The sequence below is a fragment of the Cebus imitator genome, unplaced genomic scaffold (assembly GCF_001604975.1).
Source record: "Cebus imitator isolate Cc_AM_T3 unplaced genomic scaffold, Cebus_imitator-1.0 Scaffold53, whole genome shotgun sequence".
NCBI classification, from domain to species: domain Eukaryota; kingdom Metazoa; phylum Chordata; class Mammalia; order Primates; family Cebidae; genus Cebus; species Cebus imitator.
Genome location: NW_016107368.1, coordinates 8,182,837 through 8,200,848, shown reverse-complemented (window position 1 = coordinate 8,200,848; position 18,012 = coordinate 8,182,837). Strand labels below are relative to the sequence as shown.

Sequence of the window (18,012 nt, the reverse complement as noted above, 5' to 3'; positions counted from 1 at the left end):
GCTGTCACCCAGGCTGGAGTGCAGGGGCGCGATCTTGGCTCACTGCAACCTCCACCTCCAGGGTTCAAGCAATTCTCTTGCCTCAGCCTCCTGAGTAGCTGGGATTATAGGTGCCTGCCACCATGCCTGGCTAATTTTTGTATTTTTAGTAGAGATGGAGTTTCACCATGATAATCAGGCTGATCTTGAACTCCTGACCTTGTGTTCCACCCTCCTCGGCCTCCCAAAGTGCTGGGATTACAGGCTTGAGCCACCGAGCCCGATCACTTAGATGATTTTTTTAAGTCACAATGGGGATCCAGTGTGTCTGGGAAGTCAAATTTGCTGGGGAGAAACTGGTGTTGTCATGAGGCTGCCTAATTATAAAGGCACTTAACCCTGTCCTCGCTCATACAAAATACCACAAATCACAGGTATTGGACCAGCAAGGCTGCCTTTTACAAATGATAAAGTTAGTTGACTTCTGGGATTCTTTATTTCCTTCTCTGTAAAATAAAGATAACTCTAGTTATCATAATATTTACCTGTAAAACTTTAAAAATAGGTGTTTAGCACATGGTAGAAACTCGTTCAAAACTAGTCTCCATTCCCTCCCTCTTCAGCCTATAAAATTTTCAAGAAATTAACTGATGGGAAAAGGGGAGCTCTGGTTCTCATTTTTTCTCATGAAAAGAAATTTTAGGATATAAAGCTCTTGTGAGCTTGTGACGCTCTTTCAAAATTCTTTAACAAAAATTTTCACTTTCCTTAATCAGTTCATGAATGATTTCATTTCCTCAGCCTGTATGACACACAGAAAGTCTGAGGTACACATCCCACTCTATTGCTATCTGTAACAGATTCCCATCACTCTCCTTATCCTGTTTAGTTTTCATCACAGAGGAGCACTTACCACTATCTGGTAATAAATACAGTTGTTTATTTAAGCTCCACAAAGTAGAGCCTTTGCTGGTTTTCTCTTCCTGTATATCTCCATCAAGTGGAACAGTATTGACAAATGGTGTAAGTGTTCAGTAAATACGTGGAGAGGGGTAAGAGGTGAGCAAGAGAGGAAAAATGAGAGAAAAAAATGAGACAGCAAGTGGAAGGAGGGGAGAAAGAGAGAAAACCCTCGTAAGAGAGAGGTGTGTTGCAATTTCTTGCCTATAAGTTAAATGTTGGTCTGCTTTATAGACTGAGAGCTCTGTGGAATCACGGGCTATGCCGTTTCATCTTTGCATCCTTAGCAACGAGCACAGTAGCTGGCACATAGTAGCCAGTTACTATTAAAATGAATAAATAAACGTGTGTAGGTATATCGTTTGTCTCTATATATTTGCAGATCTTCAAGAGGAATGTCAATTCCAAAAAGAGGGGGGCGGGGATTGCGCTGTCTCTTGACTACAGAGAGAGCTATAATCCCAAAACCTTAAACAAGCCCAATGATCACCCAGAAAAGTACAGCTAATCATCACCATTCATCAAAACCCTGCTATCAGAAAATTCAGTAATTACACAGATTTCAAATAAAAGGCAGGGTAAAAAGCAACCTCGAAGGAGAAGAAAACCAGGGACAAACGGAAACCCACTCATGTCAAAGAGGTCTTTCCTCGGGCTGCTCTCAGCGCTGCTGACCACAGCTGGCCAGGCCTGCGGTGGGATCTGCTGGGTGTTGATGTAGGTGGGTGCTTCTCCCGTGGGGGCCACGTGCCGTTTCCCTTCTGGCATGCTGTAGATGTCCAAGGACCCTGCAACAAGAAAGTGAGCCCATTTTCTTTTATGAGGGTGACACGATTCGAGTCACCCAGCACTTCACAGAGAAGCTCTTCAGTCTGCAAATAGGAAAACTCCTGCAGATTCCCGTCAGTGACATTCTCCTCTTCTGAGCTTGTCACCACACACTCCTGTGACCTGGCTAGGATATTTTCCAGCCCTGCATATCAACATGCGATCTGCCAGCCAATGTCGGTGTAGACACCTTGATGGCATCACTGCGATGGCCTTAGCAAAGATTCTGGCCCTTGCTGCCCCAAGACAGCAGGAGCCTGGCAGGCAGAACATGCCTGGTCTCCTCCTCTCCTTGACAAATGGTCCAAGGTCAAATAACCGAGCAGAAGAACCACAAGCCTTATTTTAATTGCGCTTGTTTTTTTTTTTTTCTTTATATAAGCAAATGCTTTATAAATTAACTTCATTCAAGCAATACAATAGAAGTTCTGCACATTTTAAGGAACGGAGAGAGCCTCCTTCCTTACAAAACAGAGCTGCAGCTAATGCCCCTGCATCTGTGAAGGAGGCCTAGGGTGGGTGTGCAAGTGAAAAGGCCCCCCCACTGCGGCAGTGACGCTGCCTGGATGGGACTTCACAGCTAGGCAATGGGTGTGCTGAGGCTGGGCCCAGGCTGTTCTGTCACCCAGACCCTGGGTGAAAGTGTCACCCAGACCTAGTTGTCTGAGCACGCCTGCTCAGATCCCTCTCGGAGCCTTGTTGTGTGTGTGCCCTGTCTCCAGTCCTCTTACATAAACACGTTCACAAGAACACCCTGTGGTGTTCACATTTCTGGAAAGAGGGTGTCTTTCGTACCCTATGGGCGGCTGTGCTGAAGCCAGCTCAATCCAGCTGGCAGGAGTTGGTTCAGGGCTTTTTAAAAATCGTTCCCAAGAGCCTGTGGCTGGACGTTTGCCAGCACACCACTGTCTCCCAGCCTGTAGGTGTGAGAATGAAGTGTCGTGCGAACGTCCCCTTGCTGGGGAACACCGCCCGCCACATCATGCACTGCGTTTCTACTCTCCTGTTTCTCAACATGCTTTCTCCGTTGGAGAGTCGATTCAGATTAGGCGTCCTTGCTTAGTGACAGCTATTTGCATTTTACACCTTTGTGTACATTGCAGACAAATCAGCCTTTAGAAAAGAATTTCACAAACAAAAATGTTAAAGGAGAAGATCAAGAGCCCAAGTGCATAGCCTTCCTGACTGCCCTTTCCCATGGTGCTGAGCTGGGGCAGGAAGATACGTGCCTTGGTGACACCTGGCGTTCATGTCCACCGGGAAGAGTATCCGCCAGCAAATTAATAAGTGACATGCTAATTTGTTCTATGAGAAAAGGTCTTTACTTATTTTATTTTTTGAGGCAGACTCTCACTCTGTCACCCAGGCTGGAATGCAGTGGCACGATCTCAGCTCACAGCAATCTCCACCTCCCAGGTTCAAGTGATTCTCCTTCCTCGGCCTCTTGAGTAGCTAGGATCACAGGTACGCGCCAACATGCCTGGCTAATTTTTTGTGTTTTTAGTAGAGACGGGGTTTCACCATGTTAGCCAGGCTGGCCTTCCTTAAACTCCTGACCTCAGGTAATTCATCTGCCTCGGTCTCCCAAAGTGCTGGGATTATAGGCGTGAGCCACCACGCGTGCTCTATTTATTGTTTTCAAAGAAGAACTGGAAATTTATTGAGAGCTCTGAGTCTCAAATTCCAGGCCAGGAGCTCATTCTGCTATATCATCTGTTCTCGATCTGGCTGGAATCACTTGAATATACCAAAAACAAGATCTATTTTAAAATAAACCTAACATATTTTACAATAGAGTAAGTATCTAACAGAAATAATGTGTCCCCTTTATTCTGTAGCAATTATTGTATGTCTCTGCACACGTGTTATGGAAGTACATTTTAAATGTATATAGAAAAGGGATAAATAGCCCATAGTGAAAATGTCCCTCTGGCAAAGTTATGACTCTGATTTGCTATTTCCAGCCTATTCTGAGGCAGAACATGTGGTGGCTTCTGCCAGGCCTTATGTTTTATTGACTGGGCCAACACTGTGGGTCTTCCTGCATCTGGGGTAGGCGAGACATGAAATTCTCTTACATAGAGGAAATTTTAAAAATGTATTGTCATTTGCTTCCTGGCATAAATAGCTATAATAAAGGAATAGCCTTAACATTAAACCAATAAATGTTTAAATTTAGATACATAGAAGCATCCCTTCAGACTTTGTGGACTTAGTAACCAGTATCCCAGAGCTATTAAAAGAGCTATAATTTTTTTTTGAGAAGGGAAGAAGGTTAAAATTAAAAGACATTCTTAAAGGATTGATAGATTAGATAGATTGAGATATGAATACATTCATACATAGTTATATGTGTATATATAACTGTCTAGAGAATAAAGGCTTATGTGAGCAATTAGCAGTTACTTCTTAGATAGTTGTATGTAAATTATTATAGTTATACCTAAATATATTTGAACTAGCTATCTGACTTAGAGACAGTTTTGTGGACATTCATGTTTCTTTATGTATTTTTTACTGTTTTCATCATCAGGTGGAATATGATGGACATTGGTTTTAATGTGCGATGTAGGTGCATGTTATTACATTTTTAAGATACGGAAGTGTTCTCTAAGAGTACCCAGGGCCTGTGAGAGACTTATATCCCTAGTGCCACCTCTGCCTCAATCCCCAGCTTAGAGTAGGAGACTTCAGAGTTCCCCCAAAGCTGACCCTGAGTAAAGGGAAGGAGAACGAGATAAGGAAGGAAAGGCAACAATTTGCTGTAAGAGTCACTGGGGGTCAACCTCAACCTTCAAGTTGCCTCACGAGTTCCTGTCAGAAACTGGGGTGAAGGTGCACCTGAGAAGTCAACTTCTCAGTGCCCTTGGGCACAAAGGCTCTCCCAGCATGGAGGTGTACAGTCTCAGGTGCATGAGGCAGTGAGCACAGACATGGTGTAAATTTCCTGAAGTTGCAGGGAGGCACCACCTGATTGGTGCCAGGAGATCAACACCATTGCTTCTTTTTTTTATTTTTTTTTTATTTTAATGAGATGGGGTTTTGGTCTTGTTGCCAGGCTGGAGTACAATGGTGCAATCTCAGCTCACTGCAACCTCCACCTCTCGGGTTCAAGCAAGTGTCCTGCCTCAGCCTCCCGAGCAGCTGGGATTACAGGCACTTGCCACCACACACAGATGATTTTTGTATTTAGTAGAGTTGGGGTTTCACCATGTTAGTCAAGCTGGTCTCGAACTCCTGACCTCAGGTGATCCTCCTGCTTCAGCCTCCCAAAGTGCTGGGATTACAGGCATGCGCCACTGTGCCCGGCTGCATCATTGCTTCTGTTTCTATGGTCTAATCAGGATTCTTTAGCAACACACACAGCAACTATTTCCAGGGCTCACTCTGTCAGTCCACAGGAAATAGGCGACCCAGTGGTGAGCATGTTACTTTTGACAAGTGTCTTTCGTGTTTCTCAACCATCTCACCTTGCCTCTCACTTTGCCTGAAAGGCGTTTGCTGCCAGTCTTCGCCAAAGGTGTCTCCTAAGTGTCTTCCCTGGTAATAAGTCTGCTCTTTTCCTGCAAACTATAGACACATGTAAATACAGAGAATGAAAAACTTCTTCTCATTTCCCCACTTTTGAAAGCCACAGGACAGGTGGTGGATTGGATCCTCAAGGGGATCACGTCCTTTGTTACACCCAATTTTCCCTTCATGCCTCACGGTTGGCATTAAGATTTAGGAAATAAGTTTGTGTGGGTGTGAGGAAAAGGCTGCATCTCCATCAAAACTACACATGCCCCCCCTTGTTTTCATTACCCCCACCACCCCTCCCAAAGTGTGACTGCAAATCAAGCTTTTCCATATGTATGTCCTAAAATAAATCTCAATTACAGAGTATCTATGTGTCAGAACACACTTCCCACATAACACATACGCCCATGATCATTCACACTTGGGCAAGTCCACTCTGTAAACCAGGAAATTTCCTCCAAAAAACCGGGAAATTCCCTCTCAGTGTCAGATTCCTGAGCTCAATGTGATTTTGCCATTTTTGGTGGTGTCATTATCATTCCCATAAGGTAGTAATGTTAAAAATTTCCTAGAACAAAATAGAAAAATCGTAACTCAAGAAAGCAATTGGCTTACTATAATTTTGATTTGGACATAAAACAAGGGAATGAATAAAATAGAAAACTCATAAAATTCTCATCATGTTAGGGGTCTATATTCACTCTCTTTTTAGAGAACCCAATGCCTCCCAAGCCTTTTTAAAATCTTAAATTCTCTCTTTCCCTCACTGAGATCACAGTATGATGGAATATGTCTGAGGGAAAATATCCCCAGACTCATATCCCAGGAATCACAACACAGTTCCTAAGCGTTTGGCTAATGCTTTATGATGTTAACACAAAGCTTTTTCTCATCTGCATATTTTATGAAATCCAATGAGAGAAAACTCATGATTTTCAAAAATGGAACAGAACATCAGCCTGAAATAAAACCAAAGAAAACAAAAGGAAATAAAGTTGAGTTAGCCTCCAGCCTCCATTCCTTATAAAAGGAAAAAAACCTGTAAGGCTTACCTGGGCTGTGTCAGAAGCGTGGGGTCTGGGTTTCAGTCGAGCATCAAGAAAGCCCCCTGGAGGAGGCATCTTGCTTGGGATGCTGTTGTAATAGGGGTGGTCTGAGCCATCTCCCTCCTCTTCCGTCCACGGCTCATCCAGACTCTGCATTCTGTTAAAAGAAGATTTCCAAGGGCTTTAGCCAAAATTTGAGCTTACAGCCAAGACCAACAAATCTAACATTAGTGCCTGTTATCAAGAAAAGAGAGTTTAGTCAGTGCCTTTTCAACCATCTAGGTCTCGTGCATAGATGAAAAGCAGACTAGTGGTTTAGCAAACTCTCTCTGCCATATTCAGAGTTTCACTCACTGGAACATTACAGCCATGTTTGAAAGAAGTCCTTTTGTAAGAGTACATTTTACTTAAGAAAAAAATTATGCCTAAGGATAGCCAGCTCCTCAGAGGACAGCCTACATTTTAGTAAGCCACGAAATTTATCCAAAACAAAACCAAGCGCAAAATGGAAATTTAGTGATATGAGGAAAAAATGGTAGAATATGAACCTCTCAGAATTCTCCCTTCTGCTATTTGAAAAAAAAAAACTGTTGTGGTCCAAAAAACATTATCAAGAAAGTAAATATACAAACTACAAAATGGGAGAAAATATTTGCTAACATATATCTTAAAAGAGACAAAGAGACATGTATCTAGAAAATATAAAGTACTCCTACAACTCAACAATAAAAAGACAACCCAATCTTAAAAACGAGCTAAGGATTTGAGCAGACTTTTCTCCAACGATACACAAAAGGCCAATAACCGCATGAAAAGATGATCGACATCATTAGTCATCAGGAAAATGCACATCAAAACCACGACCAGAGACCACTTCATTCCCACTAGGGAAGCTATAGTCAAAGAGATGGACAAGAAAAAGTGTTGATGAGAACATGGGGATATTAGAACCCTCATGCATTGCTGATAGGTCTGTAAAATGGTGCAGCCACTTTGGAAAATAGCTTTGCAGTTTCAGCATGAACGTATGACCACAGAATTTCACTCCCAGGTATATACATAAGAATATTGAAACATATGTCCACGATGAAACTTGCATACATCTTCACGGCAGCATTGTTCATAAGAGCTAAAAGGCTGAAGCACCCAATTGTCCATAAATTAATGAATGGATGAACAAAGGGTGATACATCTATACACTCAAATATTAACAGCTCTAAAAAGAAAGAAATACTGACAGATCCAATAACATGAGTGAATCTTGAAAACATTCTTCTAAGTGAAAGAAGCCAGACACATACAGTATGATTCCATTTCTATGAAATGTCCAGAATGGGCAAATCCATAGAGACAGAAAATAGATTCGTAGTTGCCTGGAAAGCGGGCGGTAGAGAATGGGGAGTATTGCTGATGAATGTAGAGTTTCTTTGGGGGGTAATGAAAATGTTCTGGAATTAATGGTGATAATTGTACAACTTTTGCATATACCAAATCTACTGAATTTGTAAACTTTAAAAGGGCAATTTATTATATATGAATTATCAATTTAAAAAATAATAACAAATGGAGTCAGTGGCATTTGATTTGTTTTTCAATGTCTTTTTTGTTTTTGTGTTGAAATGCCCTTGGATTTCTGCAAGGAAAATCCTCCAAGGAAAATCAGACTATACTACAAAATCCACTGATTGACTGACGGATTTAGTTTTTGCGACAGGGTCTCTCTCTGTCACCCAGGCTGGAGTGCAGTGGTGCAATCACGGCTCACTGCAACCTCTGCTCCCAGGCAAGCCATATTTCCACTTCAGCCTCCTGAGTAGCTGGTACTACAGCACACACCACTGAACCTGGCTAATTTTTGTACTTTGAATAGAGGTGGAGTTTTGCCATGTTGCCTAGAATGGGCTCACACTCCTGGGCTCAAACATCCATCCACCTCGGCCTCCCAAAGTGCTACGATTATAGGCGTAATCTTGTAATCCACACTTGGCCCAAAATCCATTTATATAAAAGTACTATTTTTTTTTTTTTTTTTTTTTTACGGAGTTTCGCTCTTGTTACCCAGGCTGGAGTGCAATGGTGCGATCTCGGCTCACCGCAACCTCCGCCTCCTGGGTTCGGGCAATTCTCCTGCCTCAGCCTCCTGAGTAGCTGGGATTACAGGCACGCGCCACCATGCCCAGCTGGTTTTTTGTATTTTTAGTAGAGACGGGGTTTCACCATGTTGACCAGGGTGGTCTCGATCTCTTGACCTCGTGATCCACCCGCCTCGGCCTCCCAAAGTGCTGGGATTACAAAAAGTACTATTTTTTCTGGGTGTGGTGGCTCACGCCTGTAATCCCAGCACTTTGGGAAGCCAAGCTGGGCAGATCACCTGAGGTCCGGAGTTCGAGACCAGCCTAACCAACATGGAGAAACCCCGTTTCTACTAAAAATACAAAATTTGCCAGGCTTGGTGGCGCACGCCTGTAGTCCCAGCTACTCGGGAGGCTGAGGCAGGAGAATCGCTTGACCCGGGGAGGCAGCAGTTGCCATTGGCCAAGATGGTGCCACTGCACTCCAGCCTGGGCAACAAGAAAGAAACTCTGTCTCAAAAAAAAAAGGGGCAGCCGGGCGTGGTGGCTCACGCCTGTAATTCCAGCACTTTGGGAGACAAAGGCGGGCGGATCACGAGGTCAAGAGATCAAGACCATCCTGGCCAACAAGGTGAAACCCCGTCTCTACTAAAAATACAAAAAAAAAATTAGCCGGGCATGGTGGCGCGTGCCTGTGGTCCCAGCTACTCGGGAGGCTGAGGCAGGAGTATTGCCTGAACCCAGGAGGCGGAGGTGGCAGTGAGTCGAGATTGCGCCACTGCACTCCAGCCTGGTGACAGAGCAAGACTCCGTCTCAAAAACAAAACAAAACAAAACAAAAGTGCTTTTTTAAATTTCGAGTTGAAGATGGGCAATGGATGTCTCCCCCAAAGCAACAAAGCTGAATGTATCAAATCCTAATACCGCCAGGAAATGTTTTCCACTTTGGAGACTCATGGCCTGAGGGATTGAGTAGAAAACCCAAGAACTTCTCCGAAACAGAAGCTCCTGCTTTGCTGGCCCCTGAGATCTCAGCATCCCAGAAGGAAAACCTGCCAGATCCGTCTCAGATCAGTTCCCCAGAGAACTGGGCTGGAAAGGCTACATGCAAGGTGGGTTCTCATATGCTCCCAGGCTGCCCCCAGCTGGAGGAGTGGAGCTGGAATGGAAGGCCGAGCAAGCCCAAGAGGTCCCCACTGCCCTGCTGTCAGACAGTAGGCTGCGGACACCAGAGGCCACTGCAGGATAAGGTGAAGCGGGTGTCAGGTCACCGATAGTATGAAGCTACAGCTACAGGCCCCTTGTCACTGTTCTGCTTTAGAAATGATATGCCAATACTTGATTTGGAGGTGACATTTTTCTCAGTGCATAAGATCCTGTCTATTACATTTTCTTTCCCCCAAAGTCCTTCAGACTTCGCTATATAGGAACACGTACAGAACTTCATACTTTACGTACACTGCCAGAGGAGTATAGCAGTTTAACTCCCTCCATTTATTTTTGTGATGTATTATCTTAATAGCATTTATCTGGCTTTTACACAACAGTTCAGAAATAAAGGAAAGCATAGTAATTAATATGAAACATGCATTCTCCGTGGAGATTAAATAAGTGTTAACCTTTTGAACTATTATGTTAAGTCAAGTTTAGCTTCAAGCTGCCTCTTTACATATTTAAATTTGGCCTAAAAGTGTCTCTGTACATCTTGAACTATAACAACTGGAGGTGTAAACAGACGGTAGTCTACTCTTGTGTCAATCACCAAGTTTTGGCCAATCAAATGTAAGCAACTGTTTGAGCCGTGTTCAAATAAGGCAAACGCCGGGCTGTAACCAATCCAGCTGTTTCTGAACCCCACTTCCATTTTCTGTAAGTCACTTTCCTTTTTCAGTTCAGGAATCTTCTTCCACCACATGACTGGGCTGGAGTCCCCGAGCCTACCCTGGCTGGGAACGCTGCCCGATGCACTAATTGTTCATTGCCCAATAAAATTCCTTTAAATTTAACTGGACTGAAATTTTTCTTTTATTATCAATTACACGTTTCCTTTTTTAATACAATTTGTCAGACTTAATTGGATAGATACATAGATATGTGATATTAACAGTAAAATGTTAATGGTAGAAGCTAGATAGTGGCTATACAGTTCTTTGTGTGTATTGGAACATTTGTATTAGAAATGTTGCTGGGGGTGGGGGACATGCGTGACAAATACAGTGAAACGCAACCCATACACCTGGACCCCTGCCCTGTCCTCAGATATTCTGGAGATGTGTATAATATTTGTGCATTTTTTGTTGTTGTTTGTGTGTTTGATTTTTTGAAATGGAGTCTCGTTCTGTCTCCCAGGCTGCAGTGCAGTGGCACAGTCTCGGTTTACTGCAACCTCTGTCTCCCAAGTTTAAGTGATTCTCCTGCCTCAGCTTCCCACGTACCTAGGACTACAGATGTGTACCACCATACCCAGCTAATTTTTGTATTTTTCGTAGAGATGGGATTTCATCATGTTGACCAGGCTGGTCTCGAACTCCTGACCTCAGGTGGTCCACCCATCTTGGCCTCCCAAAGTGCTAGGATTACAGGCGTGAGCCACTGTGCCCAGCCTTGTGCATGTTTTCATACTATTCCCACACACGTATTTATCCATATAGTATATATGCAATCATTTATGTTTTTAAAATTTTCATAAATGGTTCATATCCTTTCGTAACTTGCTCTTTTTTATTCCATTATAAATTTTAAGATTTACGCTGGTAGTACATGTATATTGGTGAATTCTTATTGACTACGATGTACCATTATACACAAAATAAAACACTTGTTGCCCCTCTCTCCTACCTACATTTGGGTTGCTGCCAGTGTCTGCCTCTAATTCTTCTATACACATCGTCCTGTCCCAGCTTGCTGACGTTTCTTTCTTCTTATTTTTTTTTAATGTGATGGCCAAAAGGGAGAATTGAATTCTAGCATTTTCAGCCTCTGGAGTGAAGTTTCTAACAACATGAAAAAAGTGGGTCCTTCAGAGTCTCCTCCAAAATGAATGTCTTAAAGGGAATTTTCCAGGGAAAGAGGAAAAGAAATGAAAAGTCTCTCTGAAGAAAGGCAAAGATTGAGAAGGACGATGAAAGAAGCCTTCATAATCACGAAAGCAAAGGTAGAGACTGCCTCTAGGACTAAGCCATAGATTGAGGCTTTAGAAGTTTGAAAAAAAAGTATAGAGTAAATTTAGGAACAGTAAAGTTTTATTTAGAGTGAACACGCCATTAGAATAGATTTTCATTATGCAAGTTCAATCAAGGACAGAATATTGAACGACCAATATCCCCCATATTACTTTTCTTTTAATGCTTGATGCTGTGTGGAATATTCTTACAACCTAAGACAACTCAGTGATGGAACCTGAACATTTTTATAATAAACTAAACATCTCCCAGTTCCTGTTCACAGTCACTATTTTGTTGAACACTTAAAAAGAAAAAAAAACCTGTGGCGCCACTCTTATTCCTATTTCACAGATAAAGCTGCGGAGATGCAGAGAGTTTACAGAACTTGCCCAGGGCCACAGGGAAGGTAAACAAACTACCAAGCTGTTAAGCTGCAAAGACCAGTGAAGCGGAAATATGCCGGTAGCCAGCACAGTGCCTCACGGAGGGGATTTCTTGTAGCACGACTTTGGCTAATCGTGACGACAAGGACAATGGGACACATAGAACCGGTGGTGACACAGACCCAAAGAGGTAACATATGGAAGCATCACATGGCTGCAGAGGAAACAGAACAAAAAAATTTATAATGAAGTCGCTTTTCGGTAACCTTGGCGACTGTCACTATAGTTTCAAGAAAATGTTTTTCTACACATTCAAAGCATCATCCATATGTTGGCTTCCATCTGTTGGTTTTCTGTGCCATATCCCGGCACCGACCAGGTGTCTCCAAGCCCAGGAAGCCCTGTGATTAATTGTGCCTGTCCAGAGCACGGCTCAGGGACGTGGATTTAAGAGGAAAGGTCATAAAACCCACAGAGGCTATTGCAAATGGTGTCACAGCACTACTCACCGGTCATGGAGAGCAGGAATCTTGGTAGGACACTGCAAATACTGCTTAAACCGGAGCTCAAAGGCTTGTCCTATGGAGCCAATGACATCCTGGGCCAGCCCATCGCAGCATTCCAAAATGTGACAAGCTGGGAAAGGAAGTGACATGGGCCTATTAGAGATAGACACTGATGCTCCCCGGGATCCTTTACAAAGAGCTCTTGCTGAGGACAGAGGGACAGCGAGGTGCATGCTTCTTCCATTATATGTCCTAGGAGATCCAACCGCAGGCTTATCCCTGGGTAGGGAATCCTACAGCTAAAACATTTCACAGTAGGCATGCATTTCTTAATAGCCTATTGTCTACAACATTATAGGCTTCATTGTTAAAAAAAAATTAAAGAATTTTCAAGTTCAATTTGATGGCCTTCAAATTCTTTAGAGTCTATTAAGCATCAATTCTGACGTCAATAGGGAAAAGTTGTTTAGGAGACTTTAGCACGACAAAGAGCCTAATCTTGGCATGAACCAGGTCCCTTTAAACCCATGAGGCCTTAAAAAATGGGCTGACATTTCTGCCAGATATAGGTGATGGGGAGGAAGGCAGCAAATCACACTGCGACGTGTGCACCTATGCAATAATCTTGCATGTTCTTCACATGTACACCAAAATCTAAAATGCAATAAAAAAAAAAAGAAAAAAAATGGGCTGAAACCAGCATCTGTTGAATGAATCTTGATTTATTCAGTGGACTTAAAGCAAGCTGTTCACTTACTTCTTAGTGGGGGTAAAGTGTTGACCCCCATATGTGGCCACTCAGAACAATAAGCAAACCTTTGAAGATGAGTATAAAGAGATATTAATGATCAGTTTGTCCATCCCAACAACATAACACATGCATCTACACAAATTTGAGATTGGATATTCATGCAGATTCTCAGAAAAGCGGTTTGTGTCAAGAGTCGATAGAAGTTAGGGGTGGCGGTGGGTCAAAATGAGGCCACTCCGAGGCTGGTGGTGAGGCCTGGAGCAGTTCTTGTGCTCGAAGTAGGCACCGGCTGTTACACAAGGACATGCTGTCCTAGTGGCAAGGCTGCGGGATTGTCTGTGGAAAATCTTCGGAGAGAAGAGGGCCAGCCTCTGCCTCATAACAAAGTGGTACTTTTTCTCCAGGGTACTGGAAAATATCTCTGCTTTCCAGACCCACGTCCACAGTGCCCTACCGCAGGCGTCCACAGTGCCCCTCCCGCGGGCGTCCACAGTGCCCCTCCCGCGGGCGTCCACAGTCCCCTCCCGCAGACGTCCACAGTGCCCCTCCCGCGGGCGTCCACAGTCCCCGCCCAGACGTCCACAGTCCCCTCCCGCGGGCGTCCACGGTCCCCTCCCGCGGGCGTCCACGGCCCCCTCCCGCGGGCGTCCACGGTCCCCGCCGCAGACGTCCACAGCCCCCTCCCGCGGGCGTCCACAGCCCCCTCCCGCGGGCGTCCACCGCGCCCCCCCGCGGGCGTCCACAGCCCCCTCCCGCGGGCGTCCACGGTCCCCTCCCGCGGGCGTCCACAGCGCCCCCCCGCGGGCGTCCACGGTCCCCGCCGCAGACGTCCACGGTCCCCGCCGCAGACGTCCACGGTCCCCTCCCGCGGGCGTCCACGGCCCCCTCCCGCGGGCGTCCACGGCCCCCTCCCGCGGGCGTCCACAGTCCCCGCCGCGGACGTCCACGGCCCCCTCCCGCGGGCGTCCACGGCCCCCGCCGCAGACGTCCACAGTCCCCGCCGCAGACGTCCACGGCCCCCTCCCGCGGGCGTCCACGGCCCCCTCCCGCGGGCGTCCACAGCCACCGCCGCAGACGTCCACAGTCCCCTCCCGCGGGCGTCCACAGCCCCCTCCCGCGGGCGTCCACAGCCACCGCCGCAGACGTCCACAGCCCCCTCCCGCGGGCGTCCACAGTCCCCTCCCGCGGGCGTCCACAGCGCCCCCCCGCGGGCGTCCACAGCGCCCCCCCGCGGACGTTCACAGCCCCCGCCGCGGACGTCCACAGCGCCCCCCCGCGGGCGTCCACAGTCCCCTACCGCGGGCGTCCACATGTCCCTCCTGAAGAAGCCACAGGGCTGCTGCCATGACGAGGCTACCATGATCTTTTTACTAATGGGATAAAGGAATTCTCCCTGGGAAGGAAGACAGCTGCCTCTCTCACACCCCACCTTTCTTCTGCAGACAGTTGTATGCCAAGGAGCATTCCTCCAAGAGCTGCGCTGATCCCTGCAGTTAGGAGGATGCGTTTCTTCGTGGCTAGTTGCTTCCCAGCCCTGGCAGTAATTAGGAAGACACTGAACGGTGCCCTCCCTATAGAAGCAAGTATATACCGGAAAGAGGAAAGCTGTCAGGGAGGGGACAGAGAGACAGATACTGCTGCTTCTGCACAGCGTGGAGCCTCTCAGTGGAACACTGCACTGGGACTTCACCCAGAAGGCAGCCAGCCAAACCCTGGGGCCTCAGCTCCTTCTCCCCCAGACACCAGGGCGGGGTGACTTCTGTGGACACATGAAATGTAGTCCCTTGGAAGAGCAAGTACGAATGTATTGCTGCTTTGGGTGGCAATGCAACTCCTTGGATACAGCAGTCCTATTTTAGATATAGCCAAAAGATTTGTCTACAAAGGTTCAGATGTCCTGGTTGTCTTTTGATTATTGATATTATTTTAGTATTGACATTATTATTTACTAAGTATTGCCCCAGGTAGTCACAAAGCAATACTAAGCAGCTGTTACAGCTGTGCAGGTCATTGACTGGTATAAACGCAACATCTTTCCAGCTAAGAAGGAAGGAGGAGTCCAGGCCTGAGCAAGAGAAAGCCAGTGACACCTCATTCCCCCGACCCGTCCTGTGGTTTCCAACCACAACCTCCCGGGCCTGCCGTCCAACATCAGCACCAGCCAATGGGACTGGCTGGTCAGTGTTTTGGAGAACCAGAAGAAAGACTGGAAAAGAGTCACAAAGGGTAGACTTTTTTTTTTTTTTTTTTTTTAGGATAAAGTACTCTAGCCTTTAAGATGGAGAATGAAGAATATGATTTATTGAGAATGGGCTGTACCATCTCATCCACACACCACTAATCATCCACACGCCTGAGAGCATGAAGCCTGGGGGACAGGCCTCTGTGGGAAGGGTCCAGAACATTTGGAGCAGGTCAGGGCTCAAGGAAAAAGTGCCCTAGCATGCTGAGAAATGGGCATGTTGCTCTAAGTGACTAATAGGGAAGCAGGCCCTGCAGATTGTGAGCAGACCCATGGATTCTCAGGAATTAACTCACACCTGCAGCTCCTGGAACCTGCCAGAGTCCTCAATGAATGGAGAAAACAAGACACCTATTGCTTTGGTTTAAGGATTCCTTCTGTAAAATGACGTCTACGTGTTCCAGAAACTCACTCCAAATCCAAAATTAAACCTGGACTTTGTCTTTCTGGGCCTGGTATTTCTTCTGAGAGTATTGGCACTTAGCTGAAAGCCACTGTCTTCTAGCCTGCCCTGTGTGATTTGATGTGTGCACCAAATAATGAGGCCTTTCCCAGTGGCAGTCATCAAGGCTGCTGGGCTCTTTTGGGCTTCACCTCTCCCTGAGGACATAACAGAACCAAAGATATCATTCACAAGAAATGGAGAAGAAACCAACGAGAGAGATGTGCAGTGTGTTGGTGCACAGAATCAAGATCCCAAATGATGCAAAGTCTAAAACATAGCTCAATGCAAACAAAGGTTAGCAAAACAGAATTCCACCATCCTTCTCATCTGGGGAAACTGCCCTTTGGAAAAACTCACAGCAACAGCCTGCAATAGTTCGTTTACTTAAAAGCAGGGCTCCTTTCCCAACACTGCTTTCTCTCTTGCTTAGCACCAACCAATTAAAAAAAAAAAAAAGCCGAAGCCACTCTCTAAGAGGACTAGCCCAAGCTGCCCCGGAGAGCCACCTGAGCAGTGACATCAGCAAGGGACTCTCTGCAGGTCATGTCGCAAGGACTACTCCATACCTGAGATGGGCAACTTGAGGGCAAACCACTCCCTTAAGAATGTGTTGTGGCCCCGTCACACTGTAGGAGCCAGGGACATGGTGGCCTTCTACCATATGGTAGCTCCTGGCTTGTCAACTCACATCTCCCACTCCCTGAAGAACGGTTGACAGTGGTGGATGAGAAGGCCGTGCTTAGCTGCATCCCAATCTGCCAGACTGCCAGTTCTCAGCTTCCACATCTCCCCGAATAAGTCCAGAGGCTAGTAGCTGCTCCCAGCTTGGTACTCAGGGCTGCCCCTTGCCATCTGCCAGCCGCAACAGGGCCTCCAGTAAACTGGTGCCAATCTTGTTCATCTGAGCATGCTCTCAACACCCTCCCTGTGACACCTATCCTGTGAGTCAGGGTGGGCAACTTATGCCACAGTAAGAAACAATCCCCATGTTTTTGGCTGAAAACAACTATTTCATTCTGGCTCTCTCATTTCTGGACACCTCTCTAAGGCAGACATCCTCTCGTGGTGCCTCAGTGGCGCAGGCTGCTTTGATCCTTTGATCCTGGATCTCAACACAAGGCCTTTCCCACAACCTGCAGAACAAAGAGACACCAGGGCCTTGCACCAGGACCAAATGCACCTTCTGTTCTGCCCTCAGCCCATCACACAGAACTGTCATGGGCTTCTCCCAAGCAGAAGGGGGCTGGCAGGTGCCATCTTTTTTTTTTTTTTTTTGATGGGGTCTCGCTTTGTTGCCCAGGCTGGAGTACAGTGGCACAATCTCGGCTCACTGCAACCTCCGCCTCCTGGGTTCAAACAATTCTCTGCCTCAGTCTCCCAAGTAGCTGGGATTACAGGTGCCCGCCACTATACTCAGCTAATTTTTTGTATGTTTAGTAGAGATGGGGTTTCACCGTCTTGGCCAGGCTGATCTTGAACTCCTGACCTCATGATCCACCCACGTTGACCTCCCAAAGTGCTGAGATTACAGGAGTGAGCCACTGCGCCCAGCCTAGCAGGTACCATCTTCTGCAAGTTTGGAAGGATAGGAGAGCAGGATACTAGGAATGCCCATCACACCCACTGAAACCCTTGTCTAAGTCACAGGTATCCATGCTGCTTCTCACTCATACCTACCACAAAGAACTTTCCAACCATGCATCCCCAATTAGTGTCTATTTATAAATTATGAATGTACATTCCTGTATTAATATTATGTATATTATAAAAATGTCTGTAAAAAGATATCTTTTTATCTTCAAAAAGGATAAAATAAAGAGAATAAAAGTTTAAGCTGTCTCTTTAGCCCTGAAGGCATTACACTCTCAGTCAGTATCTCAAGATACAAGCCCATCAGGTGTGATCCATCATTATTACAGTGTATAAAAATTCATCTTTCCATCCTGGAAATCCATTTCTTAATTGTCTTGAATGGAAGGGCTGATTTCTTACCTTACATGAGTAATGATCAGAGTTTTTACTGTGAAATCAGCCTGTGAAGTTTTCAGAGTGGAAGTAAATGTTATCAGCTCTTCCATTCATTTCTTTCTTCTTTCTTGCCTTTTTTTTTTTTTTTT

At 45.7% G+C, this 18,012-nt stretch overlaps 1 protein-coding gene across 2 annotated transcripts in view; it reads right to left on the bottom strand.

The window, feature by feature from the left end:
- Nucleotides 1–18,012, bottom strand: part of SHC3 (SHC adaptor protein 3) — a 164,552-nt gene that overhangs the window by 30,901 nt on the left and 115,639 nt on the right. For both annotated transcript variants that reach the window (XM_017528478.2, XM_017528479.2), the window contains 4 exons: nucleotides 12,461–12,587; nucleotides 6,339–6,489; nucleotides 5,238–5,337; nucleotides 1,569–1,727 (listed from right to left, as the gene is read on the bottom strand). In XM_017528478.2, coding sequence (XP_017383967.1) covers nucleotides 1,569–1,727; nucleotides 5,238–5,337; nucleotides 6,339–6,489; nucleotides 12,461–12,587 — 537 coding nt within the window. The remainder of the gene's footprint in view (nucleotides 1–1,568; nucleotides 1,728–5,237; nucleotides 5,338–6,338; nucleotides 6,490–12,460; nucleotides 12,588–18,012) is intronic.